Here is a 17,465-nt window from a genome sequence, read left to right as displayed (position 1 = left end):
GCATCTTAAGTGAACTGTTCTTTTAATAAAAATCGTTCAGCCTCTCAAATGGATTTTTCTTTGACTTCCCACTGAATCTTTCCTTCATTGTTACAAATAACATCTGAATCTCATCTGACTTAAAAGGTACTATAATAGACACTTTACAAAAGAATAAAACTAGTAGGAAAATATGTAGAGTATTTAACAACAGCAAGAAAAACTTTTCAACACAACATGCCAGGCCCATTTCTAAGCATTTCACATGAATTGACCAACTGAATTATCACACCTCCATAAGATAAGTACTATTTATTATCTTCCAAGCAGAGAGGTTAAGGAGACTCATATAACTACAGAACAGTGAATCTAAGAGTAGAAACTGACACAAAACAGTGCCTCTAGGAGCAGAAACCTTCAGTTTGAGCTGGAGCCCAGGTTCTTAACGTTCACTATACTGCCATCGGCTGCATTAGTGAATCTGCAATTATGACAGTCATAACTCAGGAAATGCAGGTACAAATATTCAAATACAGTAATAATACTGCTTGCTTCATGTGCCACATTTACAAATACATGAGAAGTTTATTAGATAAGTGAGACAAAAAAAAAAAAAAACAATTGCATGAGAAAATCCCTATAAGACTAGAATGCTATTTCCTCTGTGCATCCATAGCTAACCTATGAAAAGCATCTAGCAACAAAAAAGGAGGTGGGATAAGCAATGATTTTCCATAATAAAAGAAGGTCAAGAATCACAGGTTTGGTGTACATGTTTAACGCTGCAGAACTGTTGCTGAAGAGTCATCTTCACTTATTGGTTAAATAACTAATAACACAGGTAACAAGGAGGACCAACCTTGGAGCTGTACTTTTACGGTCTCTTTCATATCACAAGCTAGGAAAGAGGCTTTATAGAAGTTAATAAGCTCTTCTCACAAATTCTAGAAAAATACCTTTTCTTTCCCAATTTTTTATATTCATATAAGAGCATATAAATACCCTATGATGTAGGTTTTGTAGTAAATTTCGAATTTTAAAATAGTTTATAACCGTTCCATAAAGAAACTTCATTGTAAGTTCAATGGCGCTTTGATAAAATACTGACCACATTACTGATTGCTTTATAAATAAGATCATCTTTTAACAAGGTTCTCTTGGTATGTCAGAAAAGAATTAAAACCGTCCATGATATGGGAGAAAGTAAATTCCAGATGAATCAAATAACACTTGAAAAATCATATTATAGAAAAGTCAACAGAAAATCTATTTGAATATTTATTCAAGTTCAAATGAAATACTTTCTTAATCTGAGAAATTATTTGGAAAAAAAATAGACAACTAAAAATAGCTTTTCTTGTGTCAAAACCTAACAAAAGGAAAATAAATTCAGTGCAAGTTAATTACCACTTTTGTTTATTTTTAGCAAAGGTTTTTCAAGACAACACTATTCAGGGAGAACTATAATAAGACAGACTTTCTAATATAGGGGGTAGACATACCAATTAGCAGTTTTTCTATAAAAGGCATTTGATAATTAAGAGTTTTACAAATATTCAATTAAATGGAAGAATCATGGGCTTCGAAGTGAAGCAAACCTAGATTCAAAATTCTTATCGGCTCTCTGACCTTAGAACAATCCACAGCCTCTTTTCAAAGATGAATAAAACAGCAGATGAGGAACAGGGCAAGGAGCAGAGATGAGAGAAGAGGGAAGCAGATGAGCGGATACAGTTCAACAGGATGCATTCTTGATGTCTTTATTCTTTGTCTTTCTGGGCACATTAAAAGTACTAATCTGTATATTTTCTACTTTTTAATGTATGAAGCTTTTATAGTTTTATTTTAAAGCAATTTCTTACATTAATCTTCACCATCTCATTGCCCTATAATCATAAATTCAGTAACTGGTGTTCCTACACCTGACTTCGTATCTCTTCACTTACCCCTTCTGCCAGGTTCATTTTCCTAAAGCACATTTCCAATTAACTATATGATTCAAAGACTCTCTTTTATCATCTCTCCCCAATTACCTATAGAATAAAGGAAAAAGGGGAACCAGAAAGAATTTACTGAGAGTGTAAAATGAGCCAAACAGCTTATATAGAGAGTTTCCCAGCAAAACAGACATTGTATTATTATCCCCACTTTACAGAGACGGTAGCAGAAATTTAGTGTGGGTCAATGAAGAAAGGAACCAGCCAGGCAGTGGTGGACCTTAGATGTGACGTAGCTTTATCACTATACCATTCTGCATTTCAGGCCATCAGTCTAGCCTTCAGGATCAGGAGGTAGCTTCCATCATATAACAGACTTGCTGCTAAAGCCATCCAGACAAAAACAACTAGCACTACTTTTTCTACTTCCCCTTGCCATTCATTTCATTCTCCACATCTAGTCCTCTGCCACAGTTACAATTTTATTTATTTGCACACTTCAACATTTCAAATGTCTCTGACACTTTCTTCTATCAAAGGCGTCTCCAATAGCCCAAACAGTTATGGCCGCTTCTTCATCTCAATTCCTGAGGTTCTCAATTACGTAAACTATTTATTAATTTACTGGTCAGGTCATGCCATTCATTGCACATGTTCTGCTAGTGCTAGGCGCTGTGAGGGATGGGCCCTGAGAAATACAAGTCAATCTGCGTGACCATTCCCTGTGAGGAGCTGTCGGTGACACTGCTTCTAGGGCCCTCATCAAGGCCAGCTGACGTCACAGGTACCATTCGAAGAACCTCGCAGCTCTCCTGGGTTGGAAGCCATGGTGGCACATCTGTGAGTCCCTTCGAGAAACTAACTTATTGCCTGACACACAGGAGAAACGTAGCAAACATTCGCTAAACGACGAAAGGACGACTCTGGCATACAGTCACACATTTTGAACTTTACCTTGGAACTCGCATAACCCGCTAGACTGAGTAGGGTGCCCTTTGCTATGCTCCTTCCGGTACCCCCATCATGTCATCTATGTCCCTTTCTTACTCGGGCTCCAGGGTGAAATACAGAGTTAAACACGGATGAGGAAACAGAGGCCCACGAAGGTGATGTGATCAGGCTGGAAGGCGCACAGTTTTTGAGTAAGAAAGTCCATGTGGAAGCAGGACAGAAAAGAATGGATTCTGACCATCAGGTCATGTTGCTTCTCAACTCGATGACTAGCTCAGTACCTCAATAAACACAAAATGTTATTCATCTGCCCCAGTCCTGTCAACACAGGATTTCAGTGTGGATTATAATGTTATCTTAAAACATGATGGAGATATCGGATTTGCTTTATAATTTCATCATTAAATACAACTCATTATCAGTTAAATAGTTATTTGGAAGTAATTATTATTATTTTTTGTCTTTTTGCCATTTCTTGAGCTGCTCCCGCGGCATATGGAGGTTCCCAGGCGAGGGGTCGAATCGGAGCTGTAGCCACCGGCCTACACTAGAGCCACAGCAACGCCGGATTGTTAACCCACTGAGCAAGGGCAGGGATCGAACCTGTAACCTCATGGTTCCTAGTCGGATTCATTAACCACTGTGCCACGACGGGAACTCCTGGAAATAATTCTTTAACAAAAATCCATCCTGTATCATTCACATTCTATAGAGCCCATTTTATTTTTGTATGAATTACAGACATGGAGATTTTCATAGTTTATGTATTTAATGATTACAGAAAAAGAAAAGGGTATAAGCAGACTTCAGCTTACATAAAGGCATGCTCTAAGCCCTTGGAAAGAGAGATTGTGAAAGACCTTTTTGACAAAAGTTTATAAATACCTATTTCTATGATATTAACTCTGAAGAGATCACTTTTCATGAATTTTATGTTATATTTTGGCTATGTACTCTAACTTATCTTAATTATGGTAATAATAATTTAAACATATTCTTAAAAATTAAGCTAAAATGTTTTAAAAATTGGAATGAGTAATTTCTTAACTGAAAATTAAACTAGAAAGAAAAATTTAACCACCATGGATATCTTAAAGTATGTTATTATTAAAAAGAAAATCATATAAAGTTTCATGAGCAGTTGCTTATAATGCTACTATCCTTAAAACCCTTAATATGCAAAGTTTATCTGAAACTATGCATGGGTAGAATGATATACAAAGTGCTTCTAAATAATGTTCCAAGTAAAATTCCATGTACAGAATTAAACAAAAGTGAAAAAATATATTTAAACTGCCAACATAGAAAGATCTTACCTATTAATATCCTGTTCTTCCTGATGCCACTTTTGACTTCATCATTAATCAAATCCGTAAGCACCTGACATGTTACATCAATAGATTCAAGGTGTTCGGGGCAGTCATTAGATATTTTAAATCTGTCAAACCATACGTTGGAGATTCCACCTTTCAAAGGAGTATATGGCCTGTTTAAAAACAAAAAAGATAAAGAATTACATAGATGTTTCAATTTCTAAAACAATAGTTTTAAATCACTGTAATTCTTCCAATTGTTAAAAGTTGAAGAATTCATATGAAATATATTCCCCTAACTCTTCTATACTTACACTGGCCCCATTAACATTTACTTATGCCAGTTCATCATCTTTATTCTTTCAATCTTGTAAATGTCATAAATTCTCCAAAAAAAATCCCCATAAAAGGGTTAACTATATATTGTGTGTGTGCATTATATTTTTTGCTCAGCTTATTTATTTATTTATTTTGGCCACACCCACAGCATGTGCAAGTGCCCAGGTCAGGGATCAAACACAAGCCATAGCAGCAACCTGGCCGCTGCAGTGACAACTCTGGATCCTTAACCCACTCTGCCACAAGGGAACTCCTCCATTCAATCTGAATGATTAATCAAGTCTACTATTTTTAAATAATTTCTCCCTTTATGTATTTATATTTTAATCCTTTTTTTAAAAAAAGTATAAGGATCCATATTTAAGGATTCACAGCCAAATGAATAATGTTTGTCTATGCAAAAAGTCAATACCTCAGGAGTAGAAAAAATGATTTACCAAAATGCTTTTAAAAGGTGGGTAGTTTGTGGTACAAAAGAATGAAGGCTCAGTTAGTAATTTGAAGCTTTTCTTGATTACATCCAGGTAGAGTAGCCTTAGAATAGGGGTCTTTGGGTGTTTTTTTTTTTTTTAATCAAGAGTTGGAACTATGTTATTTTTAAATCTTCTCAGGAACCATAATGGGAGGGTTTAATGGGATACAAACGCTCTTTGGAAGTGCTTATCACACAGACAGTCCCACTGTTGGCAGCATCTGGGTTTCACACTGGCTCCCTGTTTTGGACTTACACAACATTTTTCTGTGATAAGATGCTCTGAACTGGGTGTCCTGTTGGACAAGATTGATCTTATAAGATGCTTTACATTTAGGTATGAAGTGGGATCATTACAGCATTAGTGAACACGGCTCTCGATGCTCTATTAGTTTAAGTACATACATGTGCACGTGTGTGTGTGTGTGTGTGTGTGTGTGTGTGTATCCTGAGGTGTTCCAAATATGCTGTTGTAATCAATTCCAACGGGGTTAAGGTCCTGGTTCAAGTCCTAGGTGGGCAAAGGTAAACAGAGCGAATGGGAACACTGAACGTTTCCTGTGGCAAACACGGACAAGTCCATGGGGACATATGAGCCACACAAGGAAAGCAATGGTTTTCCAAAGCAATGGTTTTCCAAAGGAGAGGTCAGTAAGGGATGTAGCTTTTTTTTTTTTTCCACTTTGCAAATCTTGCTTTGTCCTTATGTGAAAGTGAAAAACAGGTTTTATGTTACAGGTAACAAAGCTGCTAAAAACAGAGGCTCAAGAGTATCCACTATTACGAAAGAAATCTCAACCAGTGATGACCACAGATGCAGCGTTTCTCGGAGACCACTATCTTCACTACTCCGTCCATCTCAAGTCTAGCTCTATACTCTCAGCCTCCGGAGTCAGTGACATAAAAGCACAAAATGCACAGCCAGAACAAAAAACCAGAGGGCTGGAAGACACCACTTGAGATCTGAATGTGCTTCCCTGCATACTATTTCGTGAAAAAAACAAGTGGAGGCCCAGCAAACCCAAGGACTGGAAATACTCAGTTCTCACCTTCTCACCCACTGTGCCAAAAGGACTCAGCAGTCTGTGCAGACCCGACCTTGGGAAATATCCGTTCATTAGGACTGATGGGTGGGGCCGAAGGAACAGGGGATTACACAGCCTTGCTCTGCACTGGTCATTACAATTCAAAATAAATGGATATCCATGTGAAGAGCCTCAAAGTTAAGAGAAACGGAAAGAAAGCTGGAAACAGGAATTTTCCCCAACTCAGATTTAACAAGAACTCATCTACAGGGAATCTTTCATTTCCTAAAATATAATCATGTTATCAACATTACTTTGCAACATATTTTCTAAAATTCGAATGCATATTTTGAATATCTCTATAAATCAGTATGTAAAAACCCTAGCATTTTCTCCCAGTTTATGCACGTAACATGAAGTCTTGGCTAGTGTGTGTGCATGTGTGTGTTGATGTTTCTCATACAAGTTCTGCTTATTTTTTTGGCTCACCTCTCCCTCCGCTCCTTGCTCACTCCCTCACACACCGTGCCCTTCACACTACTACGGACGTTAATGATCTGGAATACATCCTGAGGTGTTTTTCTGGCACCTGCATTAAAACATGTTTCTTCGCATTACATTTTAGAGCACCATTTGCTTTTCAAAAACGAAATAACCCTCTTTGGTTGTCTTCTGTGCATCACGCTTTTCTCCTCTAACGTACTTCATGGAAATCCTTTCATTTGATAGAGTTCTTACCCCTCTTTTTAAAGAGCTATATGATATCTTACCATAAAGATGCCCCACACTTTAATCCGCCATTCATCTGATAATGGGCATTTATCTGGTACCCAGGTTTTGGGCCACTAAGTACAATTCTGCATTAAATACATGTGCATACTTGTTCTTAAGTGCTGGGCCTTTTATTCCTAAGGAACAGAGTCTGAGAAATGGGACTACTGGATTAAATACTTTTTATCTTCATGCCTATTTCAGAGGTGCTTCCACAGAGGCTATAAAAAAATTCAGCTTTCTACAAGAAAGGTACGAGAACATCCCTTTGCCAACAGCTCTAATGCTCGGTACTACCATATTTTAAAAGAGCACCACTTAAGGGCATCAACTATGGCTTTAAAAGCAACTTTACCGAGGTGTAATTTACATATATGAATGTACAATTTGAAATATACATAGTTCAAAGACTTCTGACAATGGACCTCCAGAGCATGCCTCCACAGGGATCTTCTGAATGAAAACCTCTAATACACAACACTCGTGCAAACACCTGAATTAGACTGATACTCTTCTGACTTCTTTCTACTTCCTTTTTCATTTTATTCGATTTCTCTCAGTGTTTTCTTGTCTGTCTACGCACTTAGGCTAAAATATGAATCATTCTGGGAACTCAGTCATTAACAGAAAATGACCCTCAACGTTTTGCCCTTGACCGTGCCATGCTTTAGAGATAGATGTGCATTGAACCTAAGTTTTACTAATATAGTAGCTTCTTGTTTTCTCAATTTTCTAAGACAAAATTAAAATTCTGTTCAAAGGATTTTCTGGGAAAATGTGATGGGACAAAGAATAATTCAATATTTTTTTTGTTAAGGAAACATAATCAAGAATGCATAATTCTCCTAAGATGTTAGAATAACCTTTCGATGAAGCATAAAAGTAAGACTGTCTTTTTAAAGGGGCCAAACAAATGGGCACACATGTTATACTCATTCACCGTCTTCCTCACATCAATCACTATATTAGCTGGTGTAAAACAGCTCAGACGTTGCCACAATAAACAAATATGTTTGGCAGAGAACAGCTGCGTGGCTCCTCAATCAATCAATGGATCAATCAATCAAACCATGACACACTGGTAAAATAGTAAGCTGGAATAAACGTCCAAGGTTTAAAAAAAGAAAAAGAGTTGACATTCAGTTTGACACTGAGTTTTGTTCCCTAAAAATCCTAAAATCAAAAGGTCATGCAGAACGTTTCAGACAGCATCCCCTGGCCCCAGGCTCCCTCTCTGTCCTCATCTCACACACACACACACACACACACACACACACACACACACACACACCCAGCATTCACAGGGTTCTAGTCACGCAACGCTCCCTGTTCTTTAGGGCAATTGCACTCTTGATCCAGAGACTTGGCACCGGACACGCCCTCTACCTGGAATGCCCCCGCACAGGGATACCCCCAGTGCCAAGCACAAACAAGCTGAAGGATGAATATCAATGATCATTTGGGATTGGGAAGGATGTTTTTGTCAGATAAAAGAACACAACACCGAAAATTACTGTATTTTGCTCTGAATATCTTTTGCCTTTAATTCTTATAAAATGCCAGAATTTCCAGAAAAAGGTCACATTTTTCTTTTACTGATTTTTTAAAAGAACATGTTTCTAAGGAAACAAGACTAAGAGATATTTCAATGTACTATCTAAAATGTTTACCAAAGAAGTAAACTATCTCTTCAAACAGTATTTTTTAGGAGGGTTCCTTGCCAGCGAGGTGTATCTGTGGCACAGATGGACTGTTAACAGGAGAAAGATCTCCTGATATCATGTTTCAGATATGAATCCCAAGCAATGGAGTACAGAGAAACCCCTCATTACTAAACATAAATCAAAAGTGTCTAACACTGTTTCAGAATATATGTTCAATAAAAAATATAAACATGCCCTTCATGCAGAAAAATTGGGAATTAAAAAGTGGAGGCAGGAGTTCCTGTCGTGGCTCAATGGTTAACAAATCTGACTGGGAACCATGAGGTTTTGGGTTCGATTCCTGGCCTTGCTCAGTGCGTTAAAGATCCGGTGTTGCCATGAGCTGTGGTGTAGGTCACAGAAGCAGCTCGGATCCCGCATTGCTGTGTCTGTGGTGTAAGCCGGCAGCTGCAGCTCTGATTTGACCCCTAGCCTGAGAACCTCCATATGCTGCCAGTGCGGCCCTAGAAAAAAAGACAAAAAAGACAAAAAAAGTGGAGGCACTAGCAACTGACTCTTACGACTTTTAGAATGTTTCAAAACACCAAGGAGGTATATCATCATATAAATTATTAACAGCTTGTTAAAAAATTATTATTATCATTAAAAGGGAAAGTCTATTAGTAAACCCAAACCGAGAAAACCTCTAATTACAAATACAGCTAAAGCACGTCACAAAATAAAAATCTTTACTGAGAACTTCAATTAAATATAGTCTAAATTACGTAATAAAAAAATGAAGCAATATTTTCCATTTAAATCAATACAGCAACTAATTGCTGACTTTTACTTAATATGCCCCTAACTCAGCTGATTAAAAACATTTATTAAATAGGGCTGAGAAAAGGAATCCTTTATAGACGATTCAGAATTTAATCAAAATATTCTGATATGCTGTAATAGGCCACAACTGGGTAAATATAATGCACTATTGTTCTCTCCGTAAGTTCTTTAAAATGGCTATGACTGTGGAAAGCAAAAATATAACTTGGTCTGATAAGGGTTTTAATGTATGTTAATAAAACACATATGACAAGTACAAAGTGGGGAGGATAAAGGAAACTGTATGGTTGTAAGGCTTCTACATTTTGTGTAAAGTGGCAAAAAACTAAATAGGTGAGAGGTGTGATGTATCTTAAACTCCCTAGAGCATTCAGGAAAAATGAATAAATAAAGAGTATTAATTTTCTTAAATTAAAAAAAAAAAGATGGGAAACGGAAAAAGTGAAACAAAAAGCAATAAATTCAAACATATCAATAGTTACATTAAATGCAAATGGTCTAAACAAATCACTTAAAAGACAGAAACTGTCAGACTGGTGAAAAGAAAAACAAAGCCTAAATAATGCTGTCTACAAGAAGCCACCTAAAAAATGATACAGCTGTTAAAAGTAAAAAGATGAAAAAAGAAGATATGCTATATAAACAGTAAACATATAAAAATGGTAAAAAATAATATCGACTATATTATTATTATAGAAAGTACACTTCAAAACATGAACCTTTGAGGAAAAGGAGCCATTAGTGAGGAAGACAATAATCCTACACGAGAATGTACCTAGTACAGCTTAAAAAACATGAAGAGAAAACTGACAGAAGAGCTAAAGGGAGACGTGGACCCATCTACGATTATATTTGGAGATAATAATACCTATTCTCCAGTAACCAATAGAAGGCTTAGAATCACTAAGAAAGTACAAAAATTGAGTACCACCTTGAGCCCTGGACATTTACAGAACTCTATACCCAAAGGGCACAGAGTAACAGTCACCAAGAGAGGCCATGCGCAAGACCAATACTGCTACCAGTGAGCATCAAACGACTGAAATTGTACAGAATACCGGCAGCAAAAGAATGAAATCAGAAATCAAAAGCACTAAGAGATCTAGAAGAGCCCCAAATATTGGAAAATTAATAGCATTTTTCTAAACAACTTATGGGTTAAAGAAGTTCACAGACCTGTTTTCCATTTCTGGCCAGAACAGTGTCTTTCATCCCATATGCTCTTGTTACAGTGTGACTCTGCCACTTACATCAAGAGGTAGAGTCCAAGTCTCTCCCTTGGAATCTGAGAGGTCTTTTGAATAGAGAAGAGATAGCACTATGTAATGTCTAAGACTAGGTCTTAAAAGGCTATCCAGCTTCCTTCTGGTTCTCCTTCGGGCATCTGCTCTTGCACTCAGCCTCCATGCTGCCAGGAAGCCCAAGACATCCAATAGTGGAAACTCGTGGAGGTGTCTTAGTAACAAGACCAAAGGAAGGTCTCAGCTGTGGTATCCAGTACTGAGTGCCAGATAGGAGTCCAGTCCCTAGCAGTCAAGTCACCAGTCATCCCCAGCCGTCAAGTTTTCTCAGCAGAGGCCCCAATGATCACAGAACAGAATCAAAACATTAGCACTGTGCCCTTTCTAAATTTCTAACCCACAGATCTGTCACCATAATAAAACTCGTGTTTGGAGTGATTTGTCACCCAAGAATAACAATGGGAACATAGAGATTAGAAAATATTTCTATATAAATAATACTAAAAATACAAAAGAGAAAATTAGTAGGAATTGGCTAAGGCAGTAATTAGTAAGAATTTTGGAGCTTCAATGTAAATTGGAGGAAGGAAATAATAAATATACGAGTAAATATAAATGCCACAGAAAACAAACGAGGCAGCAAAATAACACAGCCAAAGCTGGTTCTATGTAAAGATTAATAAAATTAATAACCCCTTGGCAAGACAGAGCCAGGGAAAAAAGAGAAAAAGATATACACTATTAATATCAGTAATGAAATAAAAGATATCAACACAAATCCTAAAGGCATTAAAAGGGAATATCACAAACAACTTTATGTCAGTAAATTTGGTGAATAGATAAATGTTACAAATTCCATGAGAAATACAAATGATCACAACTATAACAAAAAGAAACAAAATCTGAATACACTCATTACAGGGAAGAAATCAAATTTATTATCAAAACTTTCACAGAAGAAAACTTTCCGGTCCAGATAATTTCAGTAGTGAATTTTATGAACATTGAAGGAAGAAATAACATCAACGCAGATAATTAGAGAAGGTAACATTTCCTAACACATTTTAAGAGACAGTATAGATAACAAAACTTTATAAAGACATTAAAGAAATCTACAGATCAATATCGCTCATGAACACAGATGTAAAATTTCTCAAGGAAAGACTACAAACCAAATTCAGCTACATATAAAAAGGATAATGCATTATGATCGAGTGGGGTTTATGCCAGGAATGAAAGGTTGGTTTGATATTTGAAAAGTCCACCAAGGTAACAATTCACCATGTTAACAAAATGAAAGATAAAAACCATCTGCGATTATTTCAAAAAATACAGAAAAAGCATGTAACCAATTCATAAAGAAAACTCCCAGCTAATTAGGCAGACATAATTTCCTTAATAAAAGGCAAATAAAAAAAACCCTATAACATTATACTTAATGGTGAATACTGAACACTTCCCTTCTAATAGTACACAGGAAAGTATTCCTGGGTTCTGGTAGACACTTTATGAGAAGTTCAGACACGCACAATAAGGCCAGACAATAAAATAAAGGTAAGACTGGGAAGGAGAAAAAAACACTGCTTTTGTACATAGCTAATGTGATTGGGTACACAAAAATCAAGGAATCTACTAAGTAACTACTAGAAATAAGTGAATTTTGGAGGACAGCAAGGTATAAAAACAAGATACAACTATGAATTGTGCTTGAATGTACTTGTAACAATAAAATTAGAAAATTAAAAAAAAAATTCCACTTACACCATGAAAAGACAGAAACTATTTGTGAATAATGTAGTAAAAGACCTCTATACTGAAAACTCTCAATCACTGCTGAGAGAAATAAGTAAAAATCTAAATAAATGGTGACACACCATGTGCAGGGATTGGAAGACATCGATTTTCTTCGCTCCTCTCCCCTCCCTTTTCTTTTCTTTCTTTTTTAATGCTGCTCCAGGGGCATATGGAAGCTCCCCAGCCAGAAATTGAATCTGAGCCACCCGATCCTTTTTTTAACCCACTGTGCAGCGCTGGGGATCCAACCCGCGCACCTCTGGGCAGTGACCCAAGCCACTGGAGCTAGATTTTTAACCCACCCTGCCCCAGGAAGAACTCCCAAAGACCTTAATTTTCTGTAAATGGAACTGCTACCGATTACAGGCAATTCTAATCAAAATCCAAACAGGTGTGTTTTACAAAACTGAGAAGTGGATTCTAAAATTTACATATAGATGGAAAAAACCTAGAGTGAAAAATGTTGAAAAAGAAATGATACCACTCAATTTTAAAATTCCCTACAAAGCTACATGCATCAAAACAGTTTTCTACTAGCATAAAATCAGACAAACAGACCAATGAAATAGAATAGAGTCTAGCTAAGAATCCACTAAAATATGGTCACAAAAAGACTTATACAAAAGGACTTAGAGCAGAGATATTCATTACTTTGAAAAACTGGGAATAAGGCAAATGTCTATCAACGGTAGAATGGATAAATAAATGTGTGCTATATTCATACATGACATCTACTCAGGACTTTTTAAATGAACTATTGATAAACAGATAAACACTATGTTGAGTGAAAGAAGCAAGACACAAAAGATTAAATTATTCTATTTAATTGAAATTCAAGAACAGGCAAAATTATACTACAGGATTGAAATCAGAACAATAATAACCTACGTATGGTAGGAATCGGTTGGAATGGGACCTCAGAAAATTTTCTAAGGTGATGGGAATGTGCTCTATAATTGACGTAGTTAAACAAGTGCATATATTCATAAAAACTGATGGAACTGCATGCTTAAGATGTTCGCATTTCACTGTAAACTTTGCTTTTATGGAATGACATTAGGACTTCTGTTCACACGATGTCATTAAACCAGACAGGGACAAGATATTTGAATTCATTTAACTAACAAACAACAACAACACACTATATGCAAAAAACCCCATATCTATCTATCCATATGTATGTATATCTAATAAATCAACAAGTAAAAGACAGACAACCAAATAAAAACATGGGCAAACAATCTGAGTGGACATTTCTTTTGAAGATACCCAAATGCCCAACAAACATATGAAAGGATACTCAACATCATTAGTATCAGAAGACACACATTTTTAAAAAAACACTAGATATCACTACACAGCCGCTACAGACTGGCTAAAGTTAAAAAGACTGACAATGGAAATGGTTTATGTGGATGTGAAATGAATGGACCCGTGAAGTGTTGCTGGTAAGAGTGTCGACTGTTCTAACCTCGGTGGCAGTGTGTTTGGCGTTCCATACCAAAGCCAACACAGCTAAACTTGCTTAAGCATCTCATTCTTATTCATTTCCAAAAACATCTAGCATGGGTGACATTATAAAACAGCAAGCATCACTTCAGTGATAGGAGACTAGATATATTCTAGGACAAAACTGTGGTGAACAGGCCACTTCATCGCACATTCCAATTAGTGGTCTCAATGGAAAGATTTAAAAAGCCACATGATTTTCTTCAGTATACTCTCGTAACAATACTCTAGATAGTGAATGATATACTACATTGGAGAAAAACTTACAGGTTCACAGTTGATGACAGAAAAAAACAGGAGAGATAATAAATACTCTGAATTTGAACAATGTCAGAGGAACTGTGGCTCAAACTGTCAGAGCATGAAACCGTGATGCATTTTTTAAAAGGTTGTTCAAATTAACTTTAGTCAAGTACCAATTACATTAAAAAGGGTGACAGTTAAGGCAGGCATGTATCTACCACATGCCTCCTGATGCTACTTAAAAGATAGCAAACAAAGGAGATGACATTCTTTCTAAGGGCAGCACAAGGAACATGTCACGACGGATCTAAGGCAGCAGCTACTTGGCACTACCAAATGAAGCCATATTATGGTACAAAAGCAAGGTCAGTAAATCAGTGCCCAAACTCCTTGCCTCAACAGAGGAGACTGTTTGGCATATCCGTCAGAGATCTTGAAAAAGCAGAGTACACTATAAATGCCAGAGTATGCTAATAAAATACTATCAAGCGGCCTTCTAAAGTCTGGAAACCAAACTAAAAACCAGAGGCTTGAGAGCACAGCCGACTTCCTCAATTCGGGATTTACTGGTTAAAAGGGGTCCATGATGCTTTACATACCGCAAGTCGCTGATCTCATGCTCACTGTGGATTGATCCTATTATTGGGCCAAGTCCTAAAATACGTAAATGCCCCCCCTTAGGAACTACGCTTATGTCATCTACTACAAAACACTTCTTAAAAACACAGTTAAAATATCAGTATTAATATATAAACACCCACCATGACACATTCCTAGTACTTTATTTTAAATTATATCAAATTCTGGGGAAGGGAGTGGGAGGGACTGGGAGTACGGGGCATTTGGAGTGGATAAGCAACGAGATCCTGCTGTACAGCCCAAGGAACTATATCTGATCATCTGTGATGGAACAAGATGGAGGATCATGTGATAAAAAGAATGTGTACACGCATGTACAACTGGGTCACTCTGCTGTACAGCACACATCGACCGAACACTGTAAATCAACTATGATAAATACTTCAAAAATTCTCTAAGATATTTGCTCAATATTCAATGTCTTCTGTTTGTCAGGTTCTGTGCGAAGTACATACGGTAACGGAATCCCCACGTGTAGGGTTACAGAAATGACTGTGAGCGAAACTGCCCCAGAAATTCAGTCTAGCACCAGGCAGGAAAACAATGAGCTAGTAAGGACACAATATGCTAAGCAACACGTCTCCCAACTGAGCTCCACTTAACTGCCTCGTAGGATTAACCAAAACTGTTTATTCCCCTGTCTGATGCACGTGGCTGCCTAAACGCTTCATTCCAGCAGAGCCGCACATTCCTCCTCCTACAAATTGAGCTTTAATGCCGTTTATGTCGACTAAGAGTCAGCTAAGCTTGTTTCCAAATTTGCTTATGTCAGTTTCACTTTCCATGGTGATAAAATATTATTTAATATTACATAATTTAAATATTGACATGTGACTCTAAAGGTCAGCTGAGTATGCTCCCCAAGTTATTCATGTCACTTGCATTTTTTTCCTTGCCATATTTCAAACATTTTTAAAACATCGATGTATAAGTGTAAAAGATTTTCTGTTCCTATGAACACTAAGTTGAACGATAAAAGCTAAAGTGTTTTGGAGAGATCAGTAAAGATTAGTCACTAAACCCAAGACCTATCAAATGTAACGTAGGTATGCAGTAGTCAATCATTAAAGCCTGAAACCACAACAAAAAAAACCAGGGTTCTGCATTCAGACTGCTGTGCTATCCTTGTCAGTACGGTTGCGGCAATATCAGCTAAGAGGGCATCTATTTACTTGACACGTAAATTACACGTAAACCCAAAGGAAGAGGTGATTAATTCTTGAAGGAGGCTGGTGAGAGGTGGAGAGATGAAAAGACTTTTTGCATGGAAGATGACGGGGAATTGTGCCTTAAATGGCTAAGACAATCTCGAGCACATGAGTAATGAAGACATTTAAAAACGTCTGTCCTACAAAAATGTTTTAAAAGGTCTATTTCAAATTAACCCATATTTTTAAAGTGAGGAGCTCCAAAATTCTGATGAAGAAAAACGACATAGAGAGCCAAAGCACACTCAAAAATCTGTTTCAGAATTCAAGTCGGAAGGAAGAGTCTGTATTTTTAATGTTTTTTTACAAAAATGCCAGTTAATTTGAATATGAATGATTAGCAGACACTTTGAACCCCTCTATATCAGAAGTGGTATTCCTTAAGTGCAAATTATGAGCTCTATCTCACATTTACTCAACCGGAATCTAAGAGAGTGCAACCTAAAAATCCATAGTTTAATAAATTTCCCAGGTGAATCTTATTGTGAACAGTAGGTTTTGAAAACAATTGCCTTCTAGTTTAAAACTCCAGTTTCCTAATTGTAACATAAAAAAAAAAAAAAAAGTCCTTCTAATTGGATGCTACTTCATAAACATCCTGCCAGCATTCTAAATTTAAAATGCCCCAATGAGGAGTTCCTGTCCTGGCTCAGTGGTTAACGAATCCGACTAGGAACCATGAGGTTGCGGGTTCGACCCCTGGCCTTACTCAGTGGTTAAGGATCCGGTGTTGCCGTGAGCTGTGGTGTAGGTCGGCTTGGATCTGGCCTTGCTATGGCTCTAGCATAGGCTGGTGGCTACAGCTCTGATTAGACCCCTAGCCTGGGAACCTCCATATGCCGACCGAGGGTGCAGCCCTAGAAAAGGCAAAAAGACCAAAAAAAAAAAAAAAAATGCCCTAGTGAAACACACTGCACGTTCAATCACTGCAGACATATCTCCTCTTAGATTCCCTACCTAGCATCATCACTCTCCCGCTTCCCTAAGCTTTGTTTCCTCCCGGTGTCTGTCCTGCGAATCTCTGCTGAGTTGACTGCTTGTCTTACATTTTCATCACGGTGTCCTAGTTCAGGCTTTTATGATTGTTAAACCAGCAGACCTCACCTTTGGTTACATGAATTCACACCAGAATGAAGCTTTTAAAATTTAAAAATCTTTCTGCTTTGGCCACGAGGCGAGCACTTTCCAACCCCAAACCAAGTCAAGTTCTTTTGGGATAACAACTAGGTAGATTTATAGATAAAATATAGGACACTGGTTAAATTTTAATCTCAGATAAATGATAATTTTTTCATATAAGTATGCCTCCAACATTGCGTTTTAATTACTAGATAAATCTGGCAACCCTATTCTCAGGCATCTGTAATATTTTAATTGCTGACATGTATGTACAGGATCAGCAGGTAAAATATATTTTCCAATGTGAGCTGGAGTCTGAAAGTTACTGCTCTAAACAAAGGGTCAGCCAAATTTTTCTGTGAAAGTGACACTAAATATTTTAAAATCAAATAATTTCTGTGGCAACTAGTGAACTCCCTTTGAAGATAGTATGTAAATG

The 17,465-nt window shown here is 37.1% G+C and overlaps 1 protein-coding gene across 3 annotated transcripts in view; it reads right to left on the bottom strand.

Moving 5' to 3' along the window:
- LYPLAL1 (lysophospholipase like 1) overlaps nt 1-17,465 on the bottom strand; it is a 70,404-nt gene that overhangs the window by 45,239 nt on the left and 7,700 nt on the right. For all 3 annotated transcript variants that reach the window (XM_047755014.1, XM_047755016.1, XM_047755015.1), the window contains exon 3: nt 4,184-4,353. In XM_047755014.1, coding sequence (XP_047610970.1) covers nt 4,184-4,353 — 170 coding nt within the window. The remainder of the gene's footprint in view (nt 1-4,183; nt 4,354-17,465) is intronic.

The sequence above is a fragment of the Phacochoerus africanus genome, chromosome 12 (genome assembly GCF_016906955.1).
Source record: "Phacochoerus africanus isolate WHEZ1 chromosome 12, ROS_Pafr_v1, whole genome shotgun sequence".
NCBI classification, from domain to species: domain Eukaryota; kingdom Metazoa; phylum Chordata; class Mammalia; order Artiodactyla; family Suidae; genus Phacochoerus; species Phacochoerus africanus.
The sequence above is the reverse complement of the archived record's forward strand: the minus strand, read 5'-3'. Positions and strand labels throughout refer to the sequence as shown.